Source organism: Panthera leo, chromosome A2, assembly GCF_018350215.1.
Source record: "Panthera leo isolate Ple1 chromosome A2, P.leo_Ple1_pat1.1, whole genome shotgun sequence".
Lineage (NCBI taxonomy): Eukaryota > Metazoa > Chordata > Mammalia > Carnivora > Felidae > Panthera > Panthera leo.
The window spans coordinates 29,806,463-29,825,492 of NC_056680.1; the positions used below are offsets into that span (position 1 = coordinate 29,806,463).

The window sequence follows — 19,030 nt, forward strand, 5'->3', positions numbered from 1 at the left end:
AAAGCGTGCATCTAAAAGAAAAGAGTGAAACACTGAAATGTTTAAAAATAAGGTTTCCCTCTGTTGCTTATAAATGGAACCAGTGTTTGAAAAAATTTTCAGATAACAGAAAGTGAATACTGGAGTCCAAGTCTGGACGCTCTTGCGATCTCAAATACTGGCTCTGTGAGTTTGGGAAAAGCCACTGTTTAGTTTTCTCAGACAACATAGAAATACCTAATACCTGATATACATGGTCATATACAAAAAATATGGATGCATTTACCAATGACTGAATGCCTGACACCGCCTTATTCAATTCTTATCACAACCCGACTTCTCATCATACAAATGAAGGAACTGTGGCTCAGAGTAGTTAAACTGCTCTCCTCGGGGAACACAGGTAAGAATAGAACTAGGATCTGAACCCTGGTGGGTCTAACTTCAAAGGATCCGCTACTATATTATGCCGCCCCCTATGTTGCCCTACGTTATTCACAGGATAGTTTACCGAAGTCTGAAGATAAAATCCAGGTGACAGTGGAGGTGCTTCAAAAAGCAAGCAACGCCCTATAATGCTGATATTCACCTGTTACCCTGCACAAGACCTCATACATAACTATCGTGTAACCATCATGCATATTCTGAAATGACCTCCGAGGACCTCTGTGGGGCTGGAGGAAGGTGGGAGAGGGCCCAGGCTTTCCTGGAAAGCGTCCTTAGGCAAGATCACGAAAACCTCAAATTGTAGGGCTGCTGGTTGATTGCACGGCTTCTGTGCATGTTCATAAATATTGATTGTGATTAAACTATTATCATAGTAATGAGGCTAATAATGCCTCCTACAGCCCATCCCACCACACTACTCAAAGTCCCTACCTTTCATTAAACAAAGAGCTGCTGGCACTGCTGGGGAGTTGGGCAAGAGGCAGGGAAGTGATCTCTATTAAGCAAAAGCATTCTGTTTCATGCGCTGATTAAGAGCCGCAGCCCTCATTAACGAGAATTGTTCGGATCTCCTGTTGCTCAGGGTACTGTGCTCCGAGACTGGGTCCAGGAAGTGTATGTTCTCATCTCTCTTCCCCCCTGGGGCTTCCGAACAGATGCCCTATTGAAGTAGACATGTTTTTCCTTCCAGTTTCCCTCATTTCTGTCCCAATCCTTCATTCCCAGAGAGGATTTCGGCAAGGCTCAGGGCCTCCTTCAAGCCCTCCCTTTTAATGCTACTAAGACTTAGCAATGGTTGCATGCTTATTTATTATTTGCCTGGCATAAGGCTAAGCAATTTATAAGTAATTAACCCTAACAACGGAGGGCAGGATGGTGATTATCATTTATGGAAGAGGAAACTGAGGCTCAGAGAGGTTTAACAGCTTCCTAAAAGACACAAAGCTGGAAGTATCATGTGGCTTCCTTGGACCCCAGGGTCTGACCTCTTAACGAGGCTGTCCTGCTTTTCCATTTGTCTATTTACTTGGCATGCTCTCATTTTAGGAGAAACTTGGAAGTATAAATCAGAAAATTTCAATTTTATAAAATCTCCAAGCAAGGGGGAGCCTGGGCTGCTGTGTCGGTTGAGCATCCGACTCTTGATCTCAGCTCAGGTCATGATCTCATGAGTTCAAGCCCTGTACTGAAAAAAATAATAAATAAAATAAAATCTCCAAACAGGTACAAAGGCTTCTTTTTATTTGATGGTAAGTAGGGGCCTCTGCCCACCTCTGGCATTTTTGGGTTTTGCTCTGCCTTTGGAACACTAAAAGGCCCAACGGACTGCAAGCTAGAAGACGGGAAGGACCATATCTCACCTGTGTCCCTGGCTTCTGCCCAACCTTGGTGCTAAGCAAATGAGGGCCGTGCTATCATGACACGACAGTCATGTTTCTGCACGAGGGGATCACCTGGCGGCCTGATGTCCTCCGCTTCTCCCCTAGCAGCCTCAGCCTGAACTTGAGGGCACACGTTGTTTATATCACCACTGCCAGTGACAACCTATCAGTCAGTGTAGGTCCGCAATACAGTGGAGAATTCGTTTTTTTCTGCTTTGTCCTCATCTCAGGTAAAGAGTGGACGAAAACGAATGGACAGGTTTTGTGTCTAAACCAGATGTTCAAGTCATTTTCCTTCTCTGGTCTCAGTTTACACAGCTGCAAAATAGGGCAGCAAGAAGGTATCACAAGTTCCCAAACTTCTGGCACCAACACCGCTGTCCTGATTTTGGCTACGGCCCATGTGGCGTCTGTACTATATTTTCTTATGTACTTAATTTCTTCTTTAAATTGGCTCGCTTTTTAAAGACTTAATTATAAAGAGAAGATGGGTATCACTGCCATACACAGAAAATCAGCAGTAAGATAAAATCAAGAGGAGAAGGAGGTAAAAGTACACAAAACACAAAAATAAAATGACGACGTTCTAGGTGGACACGGCTGCCTGTAGGGGGTGCTGAACCCAAGGCCTGCTCGTTCTTTCTCTTTGTTACAGATGAATATGTGATATTTTAGGGAAGTGTGAGAGGCAGATTATCACTCACTGGAAACTTTCTCCTTGATATAAAGATAAACATGAGAAGAAAATTAAAGAGGGGATAATTCTCTTACAATGGATTGGTGCTATTTCATGTGGCGTTTTTGTGGCGTCTAATATCATCTCAGGTACCAGGTGGTGTATCTCCTGTGCTTGGGAAACACTCAGGGATATGTTAGTAGAAAGGAAGAGGGAGGAGGAGGAAGAGGAAAAAGAGGGAGGCAGACACCACGCTGTTTGGTAGCCTTTGCCAATTCTGTGGTGCAAACGATTTGACCATGGTCAGTTTCAAGCTCCCGGTGGGGCATCACTAAACGCAGAGCTGCGAAGAGATGTGGGGAAGTGGCTGTGCCCAGCAGGTAGGAACGGAGAAGATTCTAGTACAACACTGGAAACGATGGACCAGAAAAATCTCAAAAGTTCCTTCTGTCGTATGCCCTCTAGATAGCAACTTCCCGACAACAAGAGATAGGGTCTTCAAAAGAAGATCTTCCTATCTTTACAACTCCTAGCTTGATAATTTACATATAGCAGTCATAGAAAACATGGTAGCAGGTCAAGTGATCGGTTCTAGTACTCAGCACTCAGTGACGTAACCACAGTAATAACCACAATAATAACAAAAGCTAACAAGTATCAGATGCTTACCTCATCCCGGGTATATAACATTTTCTCACTTAACTCTAACAACATCGCATAATTTAACTCTCATTATTATTCCCATTTTATAGGTCAGTAAGCTAAGGCCAGAGGTTAATTAATCTGTCCAGAATGATACTTCAGTAAGGGACAGAACTGGACGAACAAGCAACCTAGTTGTATAACGAAATAAACCTGATTCGACCTAAAATATGCACGGGGATGGGTTATTCAAGTCTGGTTAACTGAATCTTTTGATTCATAGGTATTCTAGAGGCTACGTGTGAATGAAAAATTCTGGAAGAATTAAAACAAAACACTAAGTGCTAAAATACACTAAACTTAATGGAAAACATCTCTGACGAATCCAAGTTTTGAGTATAAGAACGTGCCGAAATAGAAGCTACAGGAGAGTCTTGGTTGATCCTGTTCTGAGTAGTGATTTGGGTTGCTTACGAGAAATGGTTAATACGCCAAGGACTAAACAGGTGAGAAAATGGTAGAAAGTGCTAGATCAGGTGAACCTTCTTACAGGTGTAGGCTGAAGGTAAGACTAAGAAGGGTATTTACTGAGCTGCCACAATGTGCCAGGAGACTGCTCACTATAGTTCTTTTTTTTTTTTTTTTCATTTTAAAATGTTTACTTATTTTTGAGACAGAGAGAGAGGGAGACAGAGCGCAAGTGGGGGAAGGGCAGAGAGAAACACACACACACAGAATCCGATGCAGGCTCTGGGCTCTGAGCTGTCAGCACAGAGCCCGATGGGAAGCTCGAACTCATGACCTGAAACAAAGTCGGATGCTTAACCGACCGAGCCACCCAGGCGCCCCTGCTCATCGTGGTTCTAATCATCTCATCCGCTCCCTGACATACACCCTAGCACCCCCACTCAGCAGATGAAACAACTGAGGCTCAAAAAATGGCCAGTAACTAGCCCGCATTTCTGTTAGCCTGGGCTTCACAATCCTCTCTCTCCCTCTCACTTTCTGGTGACCGGCGTCCCCCTGCAAGTGGTTTGGAGGTTAGGGCAGCATCTCTGACTTTTAATTTCAGAACAATTATCTCATGTTTGGAGCCCCACGTGTCTTCATTACGTCTTTCTTTCATGGCTGTCAGTTCTGTGACCTGGTCACTCAGCACCTGACGGTCTGAAGAAAATACCATGTCTGTCTTGTGTTCATCTGTCTACTAAAGAATTTAAAGGGGAATGGTTAACTTTGGATGCTTTTTTTTTTTTTCTTCTTCTTCTGAAAAAGCTTCTGAAGGGCTGCTTTGGACAGCAGGGTATGTTAATTGTCAGCTGTGTTTTCAAGGCATGAACTGGAAAGGAGGAGGATGTCCTACTAGGTGATAAAATTATCTGAAATAAACCCCAAAGTGGATGTCAAGTTCTGAGCCATTGGGGAGTGGCTGATGAAAGAAGTCGGTAGAAGGCATGGCAGATCGGTGCTTTACAGTTCTTGAACATGTCAGAGCATGGTGCTTTTTTGGTCTATGCGAACAAAAACCATTAGACAAAATAAGTCTTGCCTTCCGATGGTGGCCCAAAGCTTCAAAATCAGACTACAAACACGACGTCAGCTGGTAACAGTAGCTGGTCTCTCGGGGACCTCCCTTCCCTTCTCCAGCTAAATTAATTTTGATAATGTCCCTTGGCAAACCCTTAGATACCATAACCATGGGCAAGTTGCTTCATGATCAGGCTCCAGACTAGCTGCTCCCTAGCTCTATCCCTATTTTAGTCTGACATTTACCCGAGTCACAATGAACTTCTGGTTTCCACAATGCATGGGACCTTCCCTTCCTCCTCAGTGTCTTTGTGCCCTGCAACACTCCTTCTTCTCTTATTTGCTACATCCATCAGACCTCACCTCAAACGCCATGGCCTCCCAGATGATGTTCGGTTCCTTTAGGCTACTGCCCCATTGCCTCAGCTCCTTCTCCCTCTCTCTGAAAACTTGCCACGCGTGTGACTTACTTGTTGAGACTGTATCTCCCTAATGAGAATATATACTAAGAGGCATTATCCGTCTTGGTCATTGGTAAGCTCCCAATGCCTAGCAGCAAGTACTTAACAAACGTGTGTTGAATGAAGGACTAATGTGAAACTGAAGATTATCTGGAAAGCACAAAAGAAGTAGGGGGATTTTGAATGTCTATTCCTTTGGTTTTATTGCAAACCATGTGGCGGGTAAATTACTTACAAAATACTTTTACTGGTAAGGTGTGAAAAAAAATAGAGGACTCTTTCCCTTAGAAATGGTATCGGTAAGTGGATTGTTCCTGGGAGAGTCACGAATTGATTCCATTTATGAGTTTCTGTGTTTCTGTGGGGAATAACATTCTGAAGATAATAAAAGAGTAAATCTAAGGTGGAGTCTTAGTAGTTGTATGACTTTGGACAAAAAACTCAACTTCTCTCATCTGTAAAATGGGGATAATAATTGTATCAATTGCATAGGGTGATTGTGAGAATCGGATGAGAAAATGCATGTAAGTCACTCAGCAGACTGCCTGGCACATAATATATGTTCAATAAAGGTCAGCTATTACTAACATGGTTGGTGCTTCTGTCCAAGGCAGGCACCTCCACTCTGAAGTGGGGAAGTCAACTGACTTGCCTCACATGGATTCAGCGTCTGATAATCTAAGGATGTCGCCTTCTGAAGGTAGACCAAGACCTCTCTGTCTACACCATCATCACCAGCCCATAGTATAAAAAGCCATGTCTCCTCTGCTGGGCATTCCCTGAAGCCAGAGCAAAAATGGGACATCGCTGGAGAGAACACTAACAATTATGAACACTCGCCCCATGCTAAAATTTGAACTGCTTCCTAACCAAAATAGTCTGTGCACAGAAGCGAATTCTTTTGATCCAGTTCTGGCTTTTGACCAAAGTGGCAGTCTTGTTCTTTGGCATGACCTCAAGAGCTCTGCACAAAAGCCGTCTACGCTGATGGATGATCCGGACTAACACCGGTCCTGGTCTCAGATTCTAGCAGGAAGAAGTATGTCTACTTTGTTTCATTTCTAAGTGACAAACCAATTAAAAGGCTGGCAAATGAAGAGGGGAAAAAAGGTGGATGAGGGTAATTTGAGACCTAGGGGATTGTGCATACGTAGTGTTTGGGCCCCTGACAGCTTTTAATAGGGCTTTACCCTGTCTGACCAGAGTGGCTTCCAGGGTTCCATTGTGACCATCTCAAATGGCTGGCTTGATGGGGGAACCTGGAGTGAATTCTCGGGGCCTTCAGAGGATTTGAGGTTATTATTCTGTCTGCCAGGGGAGAGGGTGTGGGCTCCTCCTACATCATCACCCTTCCTTAAAGGCTCCAGAGGTTAGTCGGAGAGAGCATGCTGGTCGAACTAGAGGACTTAACCTCTCCGAGCCTCCATTTCATTGTCTGCAGGCAGAAGAGCGTTGTTGGAACGGCAGCGTTCAGAGGATTCAATGAGAAAAATATATTTAAAGCACTTAGCCCTGTGCCAGGCACTTAGCAAGAGCTTAAAGAATAGCGTTGCTCCTGTAGCTATTTTAGACTTTGGAATTCATCTAATAAAACCATCATCATATTATGCCGAGGGGGATTGAAAGCCAAGGTGGGATCCCATGTTCCAGGTCACACAGCTCCGGGGTGAGGGGCAGGGCTGGGGCCCCAGCCTGGGTCTTCCCTCTCCGGGCTTTTTGCTGTGTGCCACTGGCCTCTCAGGACCATTCGGCACAGCGGAACTCTTCAGGACCTCACCGCGAGGGACCTTCCGCTTTGCTCCTTCCATTGAGTCTCCGCCCCCAGCAGGTGCTCAATCTCGAAGTCCTGTCCGTGCTACTTCCAAAATATGCTGCAAAAATGCCTCCTGCTTTCCTGCCTCCTGGTCATTGCAATTGCTGCTCTGTCTAGAAGATTCTCCCCTCTCTTCAGCTGTGGCTGGCCCCTCTTGGTTTCAGTCCACGTCTCCTCCTCAGAGACCTTCCGTGACCATCCTAGCTGAAGCAACACTACCCCCACCTCCTCTCTCTCTTTCTCTCCCTTTCTTTCCACTTTGTGGCCTGTATAGCACAACCCCTACCCTATACTTTTTTTTCCCCTTTTTTATTGTCTGTCTCTCTTCCTAAATGTAAACTCCAAAAGGACAGAGAACACGTGTCCCTTGCTCACTGCTGTGTTCCGGCACCTAGCACAATAGCACTTGGTAAATACATGCTGGGTGAACGAGTGAAAGAGAGAATGAAGGAGCCAGTGGATTCCAGAACTAGCATATTTGTTAACACCTGGATAGGCCCAAGGAAAGGATTTTAATTTGTTCGGAGAGGGACCTAGGCACCTGCTTGTCGCCCTCCCTGGCCTCCTAAAAGAACAGCGTGAGGCTACCCACCAGACAAGGACCCTTCCAAGCAGGCAACCCACACAAAAGCACATCTTGCAGTCAGGGGAAATGGGCGGATAGTTGCTAATTGCGACTTCCAACTGGGCTGATCTTTCGAAAGTTCGAAAGGCGCCTGCCTCCAGAAATCCCAGGCTGCTCCTGCTGCTGAGGCTGCGGAGGGAGGAGAGGAGGGGCGCGCCTGGACGCCTCTTGGGCTGGCACGAAGAAGCCACATCTCCTCCTCCCTCCTCCCCCCCCACCCCCCAGCTCCTCTCCAAGAGAGGAAGCAATGCAGATGGAGACGAGAAATAAATATTCCTGCCTGCTCCGTGCCACTGCAGACGTTTTCCAAAATGTCTGGCTTGGACCATGAAACCAAGCCCACCCAGGAAAGGAGGCGCTCAGCGGGAGAAAGAGGGGGAAAGGGTGGCATATTTGTCGATACTTGTCAGCTTTCCGGGGGGCACAGCACATGGCTCAGCCTTGGCAGCCCCGCTGAGGTGGGGACGTGGTAAGTGCACAGTAATACTTGAAGGATTGAATCCGAGATGGGAGCAGCGCTAAGGGAAGCCTTGCCAGGGCATCGGCACCTTCTCGACGCCTTTGTCCAGGGTCCCGGGACTCACAGCTGGCTCTCTCATCGTTGGTTCCCAGGCTCTTCCCACGACGCCTGCTGCCCCTGCTCAGCTCTTTCCCTTCCCCTCCACTCCACTCTGGCGTGAGTCACACAACTGGGCCGCAGGAAGTCTTCAAAGGCCCCTTGAAATTTGGGCAGGAGCTCAGCATCCACGTGTGCAGATGGATATTCCTGCCACTTCTGAGCACAGCTCGTGTTCTCCAACGCTGGAATACCAGCAGGAGATGAGAACAGAGGCTGCAAATGATAAGTGGGTGCTTTTGGCCGTGGGACGGCCAAGTGTGTGGGAGAAGTGTCACTAAGGAAGGGAAGTCACAGGCCCAGCAACAGGCACCCAAGTGTTCTGCAGTTACGGGGACTTCACTAGGCATGCTGCGAGGCTGCAAAATGTCTCCGAAAAGGGAGAGGAGAGCATGAGAATTTCAGCTTGAAAACTCCTCAGAGGATATGCTAGGCTTTCTTTGTGTCTCACCCTCTCGTGAGACTCCTCCTGGTACCCCATCCTGCACGGCTGCCATGGACCACCTTCCGCTAGTTCTCTTGGTAAGTCAGTCATTAGGGTGGGGCCTAACGGATGGGCTGAGTTCTGCTCCATGAAGAGCAGAGGGGCTTTCCCGGTTTGCACTGGTTCGAGTCCAGGGCGGTAAAAACACTTGCTCGAAATGAAGACTCAAAGAAAGTGAAAGCTTTTGTGGGTGTCAGGGGAATGTTTTCCAGAAGAATTCTGCCTCTTTCCACCATTTCCATGACTTCACTGAGGGATGAAAGATTATCGAATATTTCCCACTCATCTGCCCATCTGCCTTCCAGTGCTAAGGCAACTGCCAGCTGAATCCCACTCTCTCCAGGAAGTTCTTCAATGGTGGGGGGTGGGGGGGGCACGGGGGGAGCTGGCAGAAGACCTGGATCCCTGTCTCCACTCTGCCCATCGCTGTGTGACCTTAGGCAAATTACTTCCCCTCTCTGGGCCTTGTTTTTGTTGTTGCTGTTGTTTGTTTGTCAAAGGAGTGGCCGGATAGGTATCCTTTCAGCTGTGACACATTGTGGGTGGTTCTACGGAGTGATATTGGGTAGATTTCCTGTTGTTACCATCCTCTGGCCCGCCCCACCGTTACCACTAGATTCTGGGAACTGGGGCCACCACACTTCTGGGGTTGAGTTCATTCCTTACACGTGGGAAGTTGAGAGCTGCTAAGTAAAATATCCTGGATATGTGGATACATGGATACTATCTAGAATTATTTTAAATGTCTTCTGTCTACCTGTCCCTTAATTCCCAGAAAATCTAATGCGCGGGAAATACCAATGTAAGGCATATTTAGGAAGAACTTGTGTGCGTGTTTGTTTCCACTGTATAATAATCATGTTTTATCATCTTTTATTAAAAGTAGCCCCCATTTGTTGAGAACTTACTTCGTGCTAGGACTATGCTAGACTCTTCACTTACATTATTATCTCCCCAACAGCTCATCCCAGCAGATGTTATCCACTCCTCACTCTCATACCTCATGGTAGTTGGCCATAATTAACACACATATGCCAACACCAACACCAAAATTATATAATAGTGCCCCTCCCCAAGGCCAAAAGCAAACCCAAAGCACAACTGAGACTCGGAGAGGATGAGACAGCTACTCAAGATCACATAGCTGGTTAATCCTGGCAACAGGATTTGAAGCCGATTCTGCCAGATCCCAAAGATGATGATCATATGCTACCTCCTACCCCGTGCTGGGCCTCGTCTTGGCATTCAATGCCTTTCTAGGAGATTCTTCATACATTAATGCTGTTTTAAAGACGCAGGGATAGTAGGTCTTAAATTGATTGCCTTTCTTATGTCAGAGGAAAACAGCTGGCCTCAGAGCGAGCAAAAACCCAGCTATCAGAAACGTCAAGAAAAGATACAGTTGTCATCGCCACCGAGCACAGAAGGTGGGAGAACAAGGCCCCCAAAGCAGCCCCTTTACGGTGACCATCTCCATTGGTCATTGACCTGCAGAGAATGAGGCTGGCTTCCGCCCACAGCCAAACTCACTTCTATGCCCATGCCCGATCCTGGCGCAGAATTAGAGCCCCTCACAATCTGTACGGACCCAGTCATGTGCTTCAGAGGTTGGGAACCTCTGGAGGTTGGGAACACTCCAGTGTTCCCAAGCCCAGGCAGGTACACAAATGAGCGAAACAGCCAGGTGCTACAGGAAACTGGCAAACGACTGTCTGGTCAATGGGGCCCGCGGTGGCCAGCAGACCACTGGTCTGAGATGCTCAGAGCTGTTAACTGTCCCTTTTACAAAGAAAGCCTGGAAGATGGACATCGCTGTGAATCCTCCTGCGTTGTAAATATAGGCAACTAATTCAGTTAGGAAAAGTGTACCTGACCCAGTGAGGACCAAATAAGACGTATTCGAAAGCTCTGTCTGACCTGTAGGTCTCTATTTGCAACGTTTAAATTTTACAGACGGGCAAGTGGTGACCCAGAAACATTAAGTGATTTTCCTGAGATAACTAACTCGGGCTCAGGCCGGCAACTCTCTTTTGGATGTATACATATGGAGACGTATGTGTATGTGTGTGTACATGCATATACATACATACATATTGTGCATTCTCAAGTGAAAGAAATGATTTTGGATTACCTGCAGTTATGAAAGGATCCTGCTTATTGTCATGTTATATTGGTAGCTGACCTTAATTCACATGCACACACAAACCGACACCAAAATGACACATCGACACCCCTCCCCTAAACCAAAACCCAAACCCACACTAAAACAAAAACCAGGCAAGGAAGAAGCTCTTTACTTACGGTAAATGACAAAAAAGAAGAAAACAAAGTCCCTTCGTCATATCTGGATAATTTTGCCAGTACTCCTTCCAAGATAGTAACGAACTAGTAAAACAGCAAAAAAATAGATATATATATATTATTTCAAACTCTAACTGTTCACACTAAGGAGCAACATTCCCAACCAGCCAGAGACTAGCAATGACCTCACTTGCTTTTGCGTTCTAAAATATTATTTGATTCCCACTTTTGGGGAGAGGAATAGATTGCTTTCACAGAGAAATATTTGACTTATCCGGCTTTCTCTTCATTATTATGTGATTGCAAATACAGAGTGTTACAGAAGTACAAAGTGACAAAATATTATTGAGTTGCATACAGCATGCGATAATATTAAATGCACTTTTCAAAATCCAAAACTGCGCAAAGCAGTTTTTACGTTACATATTAGCACTACATTTAATCCAATCTATTTTTATTTGTATTTTATCAGTAATTTGGGGGAAACAGAAGTTTAGCACTGGCAAATATAAATGTCTTCCCATTCAGCATTACTTAGTTAAAATTCTATAATTCATGAGGGTGACTGAAATAGCTTTATCTGACTTTTATGTTTTATTATGACTCTCACTGCATGAGAAACGAGGGAAAAGGGGGTTTTCAGGATGGCAGAATTCCTTATTACCGTTTAACTTTCTGTATTTAAAATCTAACTTTGTCAGCGCTGCAAAACAAAACAAACACTTTTCCTATAACCTAGTCGGGGGACAATTTCTTATTAAGTTAACACACGCCACTTCATCAATTCATCTTCACGCGGCTTGCAATCATCAGAAAAAATCATTTTGACTTGAGCCTGGGTGATGTACGATCTTGTTTCCTGAGAAACACAAGTATCCAGCTGAACTTTTTAACGTGTTACATTTTAATGGGAATGCAGATCTAACAAAGCAATGTTCGCAATGAAACATTTCACCTGAAGCTGAAGGTTACCTTTGCAACCAAGAGTGTTATCATTTCTTTAACAGCTTCTTCAATTAGTTCATCTATTTTTGAATGGTATTGATGCTGAGGAACACAGAAAGACAAATATTAGCATGTTTGGGAGGTGAGGGCATTGCATCCGTCAGTAATTTTTAGACAACACAATTTATAAAGCAAGCCTGGCCCGTAGACCCAGTTCATTTCCATAGCCCCAGACGCAGCCGTAAGATTCTGACTTCAGGTCTTTGATGAAGAGAGATCTGAAGCTCTTAAAAAAAATTACCAGCCACATGGTTGCTCACCCAAGGCTTTGGATGGCTTTGATATGTGTAGATACATACACACGATTACAGACAGCACGCATGGAATGGCTTCATGGCCTAGCAGTGTATTGATCTGGAACTTACAAAATAAGATAGCACAACAATTTACAGGGGATGAAAAGTTATCTTTGGAAAACTGCCGGGGGATGTGACTCAGAATTTGACCAAGACACTGTGATGGATTTCGCAAAAACTGTTCTAAAACCCTCTGATACTTGGGGTTAACACCTCAGAGCCCGCTGGTTCTCTAGATATTGACTCAGTGTGGAGGCAACGTTTTTTGTTTTGTTTTTTGTTTGTTTGGTTTTTTTTTTCTGAGCCCTTGTGACAGCCACTCATTTTCTCCATTCATGGATACAGAGATCCAGGTTTAGAGCCTCTGCTAAGACTCCTGTTAAGTTTTTCAATTTCTCTAACGGCCGCTGTCGATTAAATTTAAATAGTAATGTGAAAACAAACCCCCACACAAACAAAAATCTGCTGTAAATGCCAGGAAAAAAGGAAAAGCGATTTCAACAGAAAATACTGTATGCCAGTTCCTTGACATTTATTAGATCATTTTAGTATCCATTCGAATTATTCCATATTCCTTAATAAAAAATAACAATGCAAAGCACTGCTATTTGGAAAGGAAAATGCACTTACCCACTCTTTAGCAAACTTTCAGAAGGATGATTAATTAGGAATAGAAAAAAAAAAGGAACAGTGCAAATAAAGATTAGGACAAAAGGACACATGAGAAAATGAAAATTAAGCAAACCATTCAAAAAGCTATGAAAACATACAGAAATAATAAGCCACGGGAACGTGGTTTGATATTCTGATAACTGGCAATCAGAATTAATGAAAGTGAGTGAAGGGATATGAATTCAGTTAGTTCATTAAAAGTCACAGGGGAATTTTGTTTGTAATTGGAAGACCTAGATAAAGTCCCAGTGCAAAGTTGGGAAATCACGTAGCCTAAGAAAATGTAGTTCAGTTTCCTCATCTGTAAAAGAACAGATTAATACCACTAACTGGTCGCAGCCCATGTGGGGGGTAGAAGGAGAATCAAGTACGGACACTGATCTTGGAAAGAGAATGAAGCAAACCCTGTTTAAAGATATTTAGCAGGTCTGTTCTTTTATTTATTATTTATTATTATTATTTAAAAGACATTTCCTGGCAGTTCTGCTCTCAGATTCAGAGATCTATTTTTTTAATGTTTATTTATTTGTGTGTGTGTGTGTGTGTGTGTGTGAGAGAGAGAGAGAGAGAGAGAGACAGAGAGAGACAGAGAGAGACAGAGAGAGACAGAGAGAGAGAGAGACAGAGCATGAACGGGAGAGTGGCAGATACGGAGAGGAAGACACAGAATCAGAAACAGGCTCCAGGCTCTGTGCTGATAGCACAGAGTCCAACTCGGGGCTTGAACTCGGGACAGTGAGATCATGACCTGGGCTGAAGTCAGATGCTCAACTGACAGAGCCACCAAGGTGCCCCTCAGAGATCTATTTTGAAGGTCAAGTGAGGGTCTAAGCTGTGAAAACATGTCATAACTATGATTGCAACTCCAATACTATTTGTTCAATTTCATAAAGTAGAGGCCAAGGTAGGGAGATATGGTCCTTATTGCTCAACTCTCTCATTTTCATTCCCTTTCAGCTGATTAGAGGAAAAACAATAAAGCAAAAAGGGTCCATGTTGCACAGCCCTGATGAAATCAGGACCCACGCTGGCTCTCCCGCTAGCTTCATGAAGGGATTTACTAGTAAGTGGCATAAACCTGAAGCTGAATGCAAAAAACTATCTGCAGAATTCTGTGCTAGAAACACAAAGAAAGATGTCAGAGCAAAAGAATTCAGGAATATTGACAGGGCTCCAAATTCATTTTTAGGTCTTGAGATAAGATCCAGTATCACATGCTTACTTTCCTCCTCATGTGACTGTCTCACTCTGCTTGATTTTCTTTGGATTACTATAAGTGATCCACGTTTATTAATTATGAGATTTAACTAACTCAGAAAAGCAAGTTGTAGGCAAAATAATACAATCTGAACTATGAAGCGGGGGGCTTCTAACCCAGCAAAGAACGTCACTGAGAATAGAAACGTTCTCTTGGAACACTTGGCTGACATGGTGAGCAGAGACCATGTACCGGGAGAGATACAGGCTCATGGTCTGAGGTGTTAGTAATGCCATTTTTTTTTCTTGAAAAGCAAATACGCTTTCTCTTCACAGGTGGGGGAACCTCAAACCTTTTCATTCTGGAAGGAGTCCACACTAAAGTATATGGAGACATGGTGGGTGTTTGGAACCTCCTCTCGCCTTCAATTTTTCCATGACAAACTTGCCCTGACCTCCCTGCAGAGAATTCCACTGTCTCTCCCCTTCACTCTGTACAAATACTGTTATCGTTACTCCTGTCTACGTTCCCCCCCCCCCCGTTATGAAAAGGTTGTTTTGATAAATAAACAAAACTTAGTTTGGGAAAGATAGTCCACCAGGGTCATATCCGCTCTGCTTAACATGCACTAAAGGGCTGGATATCAAAGCAGTCCCCATTTTTATACAAGTAAGTACAAAATGCACGCATTTCTTTTTACCAAATTCTCCCCAAACTTATTGATTAACCAGCTTTTCCAGGGCAATAGTGAGCACTTCATCCTGCTCTTTCTGGGGAGATTATCTGTTCCACGCAGATGTGAAGCTCCGTGAAGGGGAATAAATACCACTGGGGCATCTTTTAATTACCATCCCCACAATAAGATTATCTTGTCACAAAGTCTCTTGAAGTCTTCATCCCAATATGGGTACAAAGAGGGATCCTTCCTATTTTTGCACTTTCCAGTTCCCTCTCCTGGCATCATTGGATTGGCTTTACCCTAGTAATAATAATAATGATAATACCCATAAGTTATATTCTGGGGCACTAGATCATGATAATACCAAGGGAACCACTAATCTTCAATGGTAATGGAAAGTTTGGAGTTCACTTCTGCTTCTGATGAGCTAGGCTGCTGCAAATTCACAATCACTTTGTAAAAATCATTCCACTTGACTTCCTGTACTGCACATTTTGCCTTGTCATGGAACAGATTGTGTGTATGTTGTCTTTCTGTTAAGACCATCTGACCTTGGAAATGAGATGAAAACACACTAGACCAAGTGAGAAACTATTTAATACACAATTTCCTTTCTACTGGTGCTTTGAAAATTTTAATGAAAAAATAAATATTTAAGATGGAAAAGTATGGTTAACAAATGCTTCAACAGCTGTTTTTAGATGAGACTTTACCCTGGTGATGAAATTAAGGAAGTGATCTTAAAATTGGAGGATACTGTATCACCTGGCCAAGTCACTAGTCTAAAACACTTTGAGGGAGTTGGAATACAGGTGGAAGCAGGTATTATAACTAGATCTGGAATGTGAGCTTAATATCCCAAACTCACAAAGTGAAAACTACACAAAAACATTGAACTTTCTGTCTGTTCTCCCAATTTCCAGTCATCTTTGGCCAATATCATTTTTATAATTCCGGTGACTTTGGAGATGAATATCCCAATCCTGCAAAGTGAGAAAAATTAAGGAGAGGCTATTTGCATGAGACTTCCCATTGAAGTTCTACTCAAGGTCACAGGCAAGGTCTCTCAGAGGAAGTATAGATATACTGAAAATGGTATCTGGCTTCGTTCACACTATTCTCGGTCATTTGGTATTCTAAGGTCAGCAGAGCCCTCTAGTCCCATGAGCTGGTCACTTAGGTGCCTCTGATTCAATTATACTAAGGAGAAATGGCATAGCAGGTCTCTCTAGAATGGTCTGGGAAACTGAGTCTTAGGATAAGAGCCAGAGACTAGAATGCAGTATTGGATGAGCCCTTAATAAAGATCATTTGGTCTTGGAGGGGGGGATGTGGGGGTTCAGAAAAAATAGGAAGTGTTAACCAGCCTCAGTTATTGTTTTCATAAAAAAAGAATGTTGAATTGTTTGAAAGGGATACATGATGTGTTTTCTACTTTATCAAATAGAATACTATCCCGGAAGAAGTAGGTGCTGCTGTTTAACCTCAAAAATGTTACTGTTTGAGCTTATCCCAGACAACGTTCTAATCTGACATCCAGAAATTAGGGAGCTTTATTCTCAGCTTTTACGAGCTACATATCTCTCAAAGGCTGTGGGTTGCATGCTATATCTTTCATTTGATAAATGATGACAGTTAGGTTGTAACAGTAAGGGACTTGATCAAGGTCACAGAGTTTGGCAGCTAACGTATAGCACCCATAAGATGTACTTATTAAGCCACCGGACAACTTGTTCTTCAAGAAAACCAAGACTCCAAGGTTAAGCCAAGGTCATTTTACTGTAGCACAGAAGTGATTAGTGGTAATGGTAAGAACAGGGTCCCCTTGTGACAAAACCTACTTGCTATTTTTTATCATATATCTCCAACTGGGGTCTACGGTTAGACCTAACAAGGTCGTCATGCCCCCTGAAATGTGAAATTGTGTGAAAGTATTTTTTCCCCTGGGAATTGGTTCCATAAATTTCAACAAATTTTCAGTGGAGCCTGTGACAACAACCCCTGCCCTCCAACATACACTACTGTCTCCAAGCCCCAGTTCAAAAAAAAAAAAAAGGAGATAAGCTCAGAGTGACTTGGCTTATTTGGAAGGATTACTTAGCATCTGGCCAGGTATGTGCAGTTCTTTACATGTGGCCACAACTGAGTTGATCTGAAGTCATAAGAGCTGCTGAGGGAAAAGGAGGCCAGTCTAGTGCAACAACCCTTCTCATCCTGGAATGGTGTCGTCCTTGTGAAACTCAGTTGAAATGGACATCTCAGGAAGCTCCAAGGGGAAAGAGATAAATGGGACTCCATCAAACTTAAAACAAAACAAAACAAAAACAAAACTACTGTGTTTTAAAGGATACTACCAAGAATGTGAAAAAGGCAATTGGCAGAACCAGAGAAAAGAGTTGCAAATCCTATGTACGATAATGGTCTAGCGTCCACAATACATAAAGAACTCTAGCAACTAAACAATAAAAAGAATTTAATTTTTTAAATGGGCAAAGGATTTGAACAGATATTTCTTCAAAGGAGATACACAAACGGTCAGTAGGCACATAAAAGTATCACCAACATCACTGCAAATCAAAACCACAGTGAGATACCACTGCACACACACTAGGATGGCTATAATAAGACAGACCACATGACCCAGGAATCTCAATTCTAGGTAGATATTCAAGACCATTGAAATCATAGGTCCACATGAAAACTTGTACATTGAATGTTCATGGCAGTGTTGTAGTAGCTAAAAAGCAGAAACAACTCAAAAGCCTATCAACTGATGAATTGGTAGATATAATGTGGCATAACCAAGTAATAAAACATTATTCAGTATAAAAAGGAACAAAGTGCTGATGCCTGCAACAACATGAGTCTTGAAAACACAATGTCCTACGAAAGAAACCGGTCACAAAAGGCCACATGAGATTCCATTTATATGAAATGCTCAGAATAGGCAAGTCTTAGAGACACAAAGTAGAGTGGTGGTTACCCAGGGCTGGGGAGGGAGGGTTGGGCAACTATTATTAATAAGTCAGGTGTCTTTTTGGGTGAAGGAAGAGTCCTAAAACTGATAGTTGTTATGATTGCATAGCTTTGTGAATATACTAAAAACTATTGAATTGTATACTTTAAAAGGCTGAAATTTATGGCATGTGAATTACATCTCAATTTTCAGAAAAGGAGCTCAAGGGGAGAAAAATTCATGAGGGACAGAATTTTGGAAAGTTTGAACTCAAAGGGATCTGAATGAACATGAGAAATCACCAAAAGCAGGGTTTTTCAAGTGGGATCCGTGAAGCCTAAGAGAATTCAGGTGGGCAGCAAAGAAATGCAGAGGTGGAAAGGAAGCCGGTAGTTTGAGCACGAGGACCCTCTTCTTTGACCCCCTGCCCTCTGCTTTATCCAGAGCAGCCCTAATCTTATTTGTTTCACATGCTGGCCTTTTTGGTAAGGTTTGAAGAACCGATTCTGCAGCTCAAAATAGCCTGAAATAAATTAGAATAGGGCCATCATTTTACAGATGAGAAAACTGAAGTTCAGACAGGCTGAGTGACTTAACGAGCCTAACCCAAGCCTTCCTCAGGAGGCTGTCCTTCACGTGTGACCCCTAATCCTAACTCCTTCTTGGATCCAAGCCTCCAGACCAACGACTCTCAAACTGTGGTCTCCAGACCAGCCAGCAGCATCAGCATCACTGGGGAATTGGTTAGAAATGCAAATTCTTGGGTCACACTCCAGACCTATCGGAAACTCTTGGGGTGAGACCCAACCATCTGGGTTTTAAGAAGCTCTCTCAATGAGTCTGATGCCCACTGAAATTTTGAGAACCACTGCATTTGCCCCCAGTGCCTAGAACATAACCCCCGAAGAAATGTCCCTCAAAAGGAAGTCAGTTGGGAGCAAAAGTTAACAGGGGTGGCTAAGGAAGCTGATTTGTGGGGAAAGAAGGTTGGAGATGATTTTGCCAGGAAGAGAATATCACCAACCCACGTTTAAAAATGGAAGGTGCCGAAAGAGAAAATAAATAACGAATAAGGAGCAAATATAATTTAGTAAGAATTCTGAGCATGTAAGGCTGGTATCGAAAGATCTGATTTAGGAGCAATTTATGCCAATTGGCAACAACATGAGAGTTGCCAGAAATGTTTCTGAATTAATTCTAAATTGGTATATGAATATCTATCTGGCTTGAGGCCATCGGAGAAAAATGATCATGATAGTCTTTAATCAAGC

The 19,030-nt window shown here is 43.5% G+C and overlaps 1 protein-coding gene across 15 annotated transcripts in view; it reads right to left on the bottom strand.

Annotated features, from left to right (window-relative positions):
- The window catches only part of CADPS (calcium dependent secretion activator), a 481,138-nt gene that overhangs the window by 59,940 nt on the left and 402,168 nt on the right, over positions 1 to 19,030 (bottom strand). For 12 of the 15 annotated variants that reach the window (XM_042929883.1, XM_042929886.1, XM_042929879.1 and 9 more), the window contains 2 exons: positions 11,926 to 12,000; positions 10,954 to 11,037 (listed from right to left, as the gene is read on the bottom strand). In XM_042929883.1, the coding sequence (XP_042785817.1) occupies positions 10,954 to 11,037; positions 11,926 to 12,000 (159 nt within the window). Of the gene's footprint in view, positions 1 to 10,953; positions 11,038 to 11,925; positions 12,001 to 12,884; positions 12,900 to 19,030 lie in introns of all 15 variants that reach the window. The other 3 variants (XM_042929885.1, XM_042929888.1, XM_042929882.1) reach the window with 1 other exon arrangement.